This window comes from Symphalangus syndactylus, chromosome 13 (assembly GCF_028878055.3).
Source record: "Symphalangus syndactylus isolate Jambi chromosome 13, NHGRI_mSymSyn1-v2.1_pri, whole genome shotgun sequence".
Lineage (NCBI taxonomy): Eukaryota > Metazoa > Chordata > Mammalia > Primates > Hylobatidae > Symphalangus > Symphalangus syndactylus.
Genome location: NC_072435.2, coordinates 57,186,745 through 57,194,761, shown reverse-complemented (window position 1 = coordinate 57,194,761; position 8,017 = coordinate 57,186,745). Strand labels below are relative to the sequence as shown.

General features: G+C 40.3%; 1 protein-coding gene across 1 annotated transcript; it reads left to right on the top strand.

Annotated features, from left to right (window-relative positions):
• Nucleotides 1–6,265: 6,265 nt before the first annotated feature.
• Nucleotides 6,266–6,751, top strand: LOC129460373 (large ribosomal subunit protein eL21-like). The gene has a single exon (XM_055238122.1). It carries the CDS (start codon nt 6,269–6,271, stop codon nt 6,749–6,751), a length of 483 nt encoding a protein of 160 aa, XP_055094097.1. The 5' UTR covers nt 6,266–6,268.
• The last annotated feature ends 1,266 nt before the right edge of the window (nt 6,752–8,017 follow it).

Here is an 8,017-nt window from a genome sequence, read left to right as displayed (position 1 = left end):
GTTCCTTTAGAAGGCTCTGTCTTCAGGCAGATAAGGGAAGCTCAGAGGAATCTCCTTCCTGCATTTGCTCTTCCCCAAGTGCCCTCAGTTCAAAGTTCAAAGTGGCCTGTTTTGGGGTGGAATTTCCGGAACTCCTTCATGCTCCAACCCAAAGCCAGAACCAGCTGTCAGCTTTAGTTGTGTAAGTGATCCCAGGTGAGACCAGCAGGAAAACCACCCAGCTGAGCTCTACCTAAATGCCACTGAGATAATTGAAACAAGTAGTATACTGCTATTGTTTTAAGCCACTATGTTTTGAGAGCAGATTGTTGTGCAGCAATAGATAACTGATGCATTTGGGCTGAGGAAGAGTCTTTTCTTATTGCAGTACTAAAGAATAAAATGACAGAAATAGGACAAATCTGACTACATTAAAAATTTAAAACTTCTGTTAGGCAAAATACAAACAAAACACTACTAATCAGTGGTACTCATCCTGGGGGTATGTCAAAACTGCCTGGAGAGGTTTTTTTGTTTTTGTTTTTGTTTTTTTGTTTGTTTGTTTTTGAGACAGAGTCTCGCTCTGTTGCCAGACTGGAGTGCAGTGGCGCGATCTCGGCTCACTGCAACCTCCGCCTCCGGGGTTCAAGTGATTCTCCTGCCTCAGCCTCCCAAGTAGCTGGGACTAGAGCTGCATGCCCCCATGCCTAGCTAATTTTTGTATTTTTAGTAGAAACAAGGTTTCAATATGTTGGCCAGGATGGTCTCGATCTTTTGACCTCATGATCCACCTGCCTTGGCCTCCCAAAGTGCTGGGATTACAAGCATGAGCCACTGCGCCCAGCCTGCCTGAAGAGTTTTTTAACATGCACATACCAGCTTCAGCCCAAGAAAATTTTGCAGACTCTCCAGTGTTTCAACTCAATACATGTGGCATTAGGACATAGTTAGAACAAGGATTCTGTGGCCAGGCAATGAGCTTGGATCCCATTTACTGATTGTGTGCCTTTGGGCAGTTATTTAACCTCTCAGTGCCCAGCTCAGAGCTGTTGCTGTGAGGATTAAAGAATTTGATAAATTAATGTATGTGAGACAATTAGAGGAGTGTCTAGAATATACTAAATATTTAGTAAATTTAGCCAGCGTATGTTGAAAATTTTCCGGGTGATTCCTATATATCATCCGTAAAACCAGAAAACAAAATTTTACCAAGACAGTGTATGTAGAGAGTAATTTGCAACACTCACATTTTTGTATTTGCTCATATTATGCTCATATATATTTGCTCATATTATGATAAGAAAAAGATCATTGTCCTTGTAATTGCCCAGTGGGTTATTCTTGCCTGTGGCACAGATAAAGCCAATTCACTGAGACAGCAGTATTGCAGTAGAGAAAGAGTTTAATAATTGCAGGGCCAGCCAAGTGGAAGGATGGGAGTTTATTACTCAAATAAGCCTCCCTGGAAATTCAGAGGCTAGGATTTTTCAAGGATAGTTTGGTGGGAAGGAGCCAGAGGAATGGGGAATGCTGATTGGTAGGGTCAGGGATGAAATCATATGGGGTTGAATGATTGTTGACTTCAGTTGACTCAGTTTCTTGGTATGGTTACCAGTCTGGGTGGTGGCAGCTGGTCTATCAGAATGCAGGGTCTGGGAAATAACTTCAAACACCAATCTTAGGGTTTACAATAGTGATGCAATCTCCAGGGGCAACTGGGAAGGTTAGGAATCTTGTGGCCCCTGGCTGCATGTCTCTTAGCCATATGTTAACCTTGTGGCTAATCTGTTAGTTTTACAAAGGCAATCTTGGTCCCAAAGCAAGGAGGGGCTGGTTTTAGGAAGGGGCTGTTATCATCTTTGTTACAAAGTTAAACAATAAACTAACTGCCTTCTATAGTTAGCTTGGCGTATGTCCAGGAATGAATAGGTACAACTTCGAGGCTAGAAGCAAGATGGAGTAAGCTATGCCAGATTTTTCTCACTGTCATAATTTTTGCAAAGGTGGTTTCATTCTCAACATATAAAGAGCTCTTAATAATCAATAAAAGAAGATGAAAAGACAAAGGCAATCAATTCCAAAATAGGGAATATGCAATAGCCAATAAACATTAAAGCACGTTCAACTTCAGTGATAACAGAAATGTATATTAAAACAATGTTTTGGTCTATCGTGTTTGCAAAGAGTTAAAAAGGAGGATTGCCAATGCCTATAAGCATGTGGAAAAACAAGAACTTTCAAATGCTGTTAGCTAAATTCTGAATTATTACCATATTCCTGACACTGTGTGGCAATATGTGTACACACTTGCAATGTGACCCACTTCCTGGAATTTATCATAAGGAAATCATCAAATAGATTAAAAACAATATATGAATAAGGATGTTCATTACAGCACTCTCTATAAAAGTCCCAAGTTATAACAACTAAGATCCCAATTAATGGAGATCCATAAAGTAAAGGGTATTGATAAGGAACAAAGCTGGTTTCAGAGCAAAGTGAATATGGTATGACCCATTTTTGCAGATATGTATGCAGAGGGCTGTCACTAACCATTGTCCCAGCTAGTGAGGAGGGAGTTGGTGGTGGGGTGTAATATTAGGAAGTCTGGGCCAGGTACAGTGGCTCAGGCCTGTAATCCCAGCACTTTGGGAGGTGGGGAGATCACTTGAGACCAAGAGTTTGAGACTAGCCTGAGCAACATAGTGAGATCTTGTGTCTACAAAATATTTGTTTCTAATTAGCTGAGTGTGGTGCTGCATCCCTGTAGCACCAGCTACTCAAGAGCCTGAGATGGGAAGAAGGCTTGAGCCCAGGAGGTCGAGGCTGCAGTGAGCTATGATCACACCATGCACTTAACCTTGGACACAGAGTGAGACTCTGCCTGTATAATAAAATATATATTTTATTACATATAATAATAAACTTCATATGTATACATGATAAACATATATAATATACTTCATATATAATATAAATATATACATAATAATAAACTTCATGTGTAAGTTTATATATGATATAAGGTATATGTTTATCATTTATTACATATATGAAGTTGTTATATATTATAATACATAATTAAAATATATACTTATATAATATATAAATATTTATTATATATAATAAATATATTTATATGTATATTTCCTTATATGTATATTAGGAAGCCCAACAGGCAACAGGGGCTGCAGATCCTGTTAGCCTCATCAATGTCGACAATTTCATCTCCATCTGTCTGATTACTGTATTTTATTTTTCAATCAGTTCAAAACGTGATGGGGAGGGAACAGTATTGTTTATTGCACACCTCAAATGCCAACAAACTCCTCATCTTCTCTTGTTCTTTCACAATATGCCTGATTGGATGAGCCATTCAGCCTATCATTTAGGAACCAAAAACCTGGTTACCCTTTTCCCTCCAGGGCAGGGAGGGCTTAATTTTGCAAAGCTTCCCAGGAGGAGAAAGGAGATATTTGTATTCTGTCTCTCTAAAGCAACAAAAAAGAGAAGAAAGATCAAATCGTTTCCAGTCTCTAATAAAGTAAGGTGAGCACTTATATTTGGCCGCCACATGAATGTAAAATTTATTACAAAAACAGGGGGACATAGCCGGGCGCGGTGGCTCATGCCTGTAATCCCAGCACTTTGGGAGGCCATGGCAGGTGGATCACCTGAGGTCGAGAGTTTAAGACCAGCCTGAACAACATGGAGAAACTCTGTCTCTACTAAAAATACAAAATTAGCTGGAGTGGTGGCTCATGGGCATGCCTGTAATCCCGGCTACTCAGGAGGCTGAGGCAGGAGACTCACTTGAACCCGGGAGGCGGAGGTGGCAGTGAGCTGAGATCGCGCCATTGCACTCCAGCCTGGGCAAAAAGAGTGAAACTCTGTCTCAAAAACAAAACAAAACAAAACAAAAACAAAAACAAAAAAACGGGGAAAAAAGACTGTTAGGACGTGTACCCAAGGATGACGTGGAGGAGGGAACAGGAGGGTTGAACAACAAGTTCAAGTCCAGCCTACTCAACATAGCGATACCCCATCTCTAAAAACTAAAACAAAAAAAACCCCAAAACCAAGGTATTAATAGTAATTGTCTGAGCAGGTGGTATCAAGGGTATTTCCTGTTTTCTTGAATCTGATTTTTCTGTCATTTACAGATATTTCTCTTGAAATAGAAAATACATCTTGGCCGGGCGCAGTGGCTTACTCCTGTAATCCCAGCACTTTGGGAGGCTGAGGCGGGCGGATCACGAGGTCAGGAGATCGAGACCACGGTGAAACCCCGTCTCTACTAAAAGTACAAAAAAATTAGCCAGGCGTGGTGGCGGGCGCCTGTAGTCCCAGCTACTCTGGAGGCTGAGGCAGGAGAATGGCGTGAACCTGGGAGGTGGAGCTTGCAGTGAGCTGAGATCACACCACTGCACTCCAGCCTGGGCGACACAGCGACACTCTGTCTCAAAAAAAAAGAAAATACGTCTTATACAACCATACCTCAGAAATATTGCAGGTTCACTTCCAGACCAACTCAATAAAGCAAGTATTGCAATGAAGCAAGTCACATGAATTTTTTTGCTTCCCAGCGCATATAAAAGTTATATTTACATGATACTGCAGTCTATTGTGTGCAATAGCGTTATGTCTAAAAAAATACATATACTTTAACTTAGAAATACTTTACTGCTTAAAAATGCTAATGATCATCTGAGCCTTCAGCTAGCTGTAATCTTTTTGCTGGTGAGGGTCTTGGCTCCATGTTGATGGCTGCTGACTGATCAGGGTCAAGGTTGCTGAAGACTGGGGTGGCTGTGGCACTTTCTTAAAATAAGACAAAATGAAATATGATGCATAGATTGACTCTTTCATGAAAGATTCCTCTGCAGCCTGCAATACTGTGTGATAGCATTTTACCCACAGTAGAACTTCTTTCAAAATTACAGTCAATCTTCTCAAACCCTGCCACTGCTTTTATCAACTATGTTTATGCAATATTCTAAATCCTTTATGTCGCTTCAACAATGTTTACAGCATCTTCACCAGAGTAGATTTAAGTGACCACTTTTTCTTCTGTCATGCATAAGATGCAATTCCTCATCTGTAAAAGTTTGATCACAAGGTTGAAGCAATTCAGTCACATCTTCAGGCTTCACTTCTCATTCTAGTTCTCTTACTATTTCCACCCCACCAACAGTTATTTTCTCTACTGAGGTCTTGAACCCCTCAAATTCATCCATGAGGATTGGAATCAACTTTTTCTAAACTTCCGTTGATGTTGATGTTTTGACCTCCTTCTCATAAATCACAAATGTTCTTACTGGCATCTAGACTGGTGAATTCTTTCCAAAAGCTTTACAGTTCACTTTGCCCAGATCTATTAGAGGAACCACTCCCTGTGACAGCTGTATCTTTACAACACGTGGCTCTTAAATAATGAGACTTAAAAACCAAAATTACTCCTTGATCCATGGGCTGCAGAATGGATGTTGTGTTAGTAGATGAAGGAGCAAAGGACATGCCATCTCAAAATATTGATTATTGATTGGTATAATGATTATTATACCAATCATATCTTGGTATATTGATTATTTTGGAAACATCAAAGAAATTATGATTGCAGAAAGTGCTAGCTGACCTCTTTCTGCATTCAGCAAGCCATAAAGATTCCTCTTGGAGACTAGTACCCTCACCTATACCAGGGCAAGAAAACAGCCCTGATCAACAGAGACTGGGATTTGGTGGCTACAATGGACCTGAATAAATAGATTTAACAAAGTAACTGTTATCTTCCACTAGTTTCCCTCCCCATATCTTCTAGAGACCCCTAGAAAATTTACTGCCCCTGCCAAATTTTCTTTGTCCTGTCATTTCTTCTCAAATTCATTGTTCTTTATCTAAAAAGTATGAAAAGATCTTGCTTTGGCCACTTCTTCAGACTTCACTCTCTTGTGAAGATCCCCATGTACCTGTAAAACTCATAACATTCATATGCTTTTCTCTCGTTCATTTACCTGGGTGTCCACTGGTTTCTAGATCCAGCCCAACAGACCACATAAGAGCTCAAGGGAGTGTTGAAGGTGATCTCTGACTCCCCTACACAGGCATGAAAACAACATTAATCCCTTGTACATCTGCATCAGAGTTCTTGGGTGACCAGGTTCATTGTCAATGAACAGTAATATTTTGAAAGGAATCTTCTTTTCTGAGCAGTAGGTCTCAACAGTGGGTTTAAAATATTCAGTAAACCACCCTTTCAGCTGGAACCACCATCTTCCAGTAATTCGCCAAAATGACAAACACAAAGGGAAAGAGGAGAGGCACCCGATATATGTTCTCTAGGCTATTTAGAAAACATGGAGTTGTTCCTTTGGCCATGTATATGCGAATCTATAAGAAAGGTGATATTGTAGACATCAAGGGAATGGGTACCGTTCAAAAAGGAATGCCTCACAAGTGTCACCATGGTAAAACTGGAAGAGTCTACAATGTTACCCACCATGCTGTTGGCATTGTTGTAAACAAACAAGTTAAGGGCAAGATTCTTGCCAAGAGAATTAATGTGCATATTGAGCACATTAAGCACTCTGAGAGCTGGGATAGTTTCCTGAAACGCATGAAGGACAATGATCAGAAAAAGAAAGAAGCCAAAGAGAAAGGTACCTGGGTTCAACTGAAGTGCCAGCCTGCTCCACCCCGAGAAGCACACTTTGTGAGAACCAATGGGAAGGAGCTTGAGCTGCTGGAACCTATTCCATATGAATTCATGGCATAATATGTGTTAAAAAAAATAAAAGACTTCTGGACCGTAAAAAAAAAATATATATATATACAGTAAACCATGCTATAAACACATGTCATTGAGGCTTTGTTGTTCCATTTACAGAGCACAAGCAGAGTAGATTTAGCACGGTTCTTATGGGCCCTAGGATTTTCAGAACGGTAAATGAGTATTAGCTTCAACTTAAGGTCACCTGCTGCATTAGCCCCTAACAAGAGAGTTAGTCTGTCCTTTGAAGCTTTGAAGTCAGGCATTGACTTCTCCTCTCAAGCTCTGAAAGTCCTAGATGGCATCTTCTTCCAATAGGTGGCTATTTTGTCTACACTGAAAATCTGTTGTTGAGTGTAGCCACCTTCGTCAATGATCTTAGATAGATCTTCTGGATAGCTTGCTGCAGCTTCTCCATCAGCATGTGCTGCTTCACCTTGCACTTTTATATTATGGAGACAGCTTCTTTCCTTAAGCCCCATGAACCAACCTCTGCTAGCTTCCAACTTTTCTTCTGCAGCTTCTTCACCTCTCTCAGCCTTCACAGGATTAAAGAGAGTTATGGCCTTGCTCTGGATTAGGCTTTGGCTTAAGAGAATGTTGTGACTGGTTTGATCTTCTATCCAGACCACTCAAACATTCTCCATATCACCAATAGGCTGTTTAGCTTTCTTATCATTCAGACATTCACTGGAGTAGCACTTTTAATGTCCTTCAAGCACCTTTCCTTTGCATTCACAGCTTGGCCAGCTGCTTGGCACAAGAGGCCTAGCTTTTGGCCCATCTTGGCTTCTGACGTGCCTTCTTCACTAAGGTTAATCATTTCTAGCTTTTAATTTGAAGTGAGAGATGTTCAACTCTTTTTTCTACTTGAACACTTAGGGGCCATTGTAGGGTTATTAACTGGCCTAATTTCAATATTGTTGTATCTCAGGAAATAGGGAGGCCTGAGGAGAAGAAGAGAGAGGGGAGAATGGTCAGTTGGTGGAACAGTCAGAACACACACAACATTTATCAATTAAGTTTACCGTCTTATATTGGCATGTATGTACACTTACATAGTAATATGTACATAGTAACTATGTACATACTATGTACATGTGCATAGTAACATCAAAAATCACTGATCAATAATAATGAAAAAGTTAGAAATATTGCAAGAATTACCAAAATGTGACACAGAGACACAAAGTCAGCACATGTGACTGGAAAAAATGACATCAATATACTTGCTCAACACAGGGTTGCCACAAATCTTCAATTTGTAAAAAA

What these genes read in the sequence shown, in the direction of transcription:
- LOC129460373 (XM_055238122.1), top strand. Translation starts at nt 6,269, where the DNA reads ATGACAAACACAAAGGGAAAGAGGAGAGGCACCCGATATATGTTCTCT.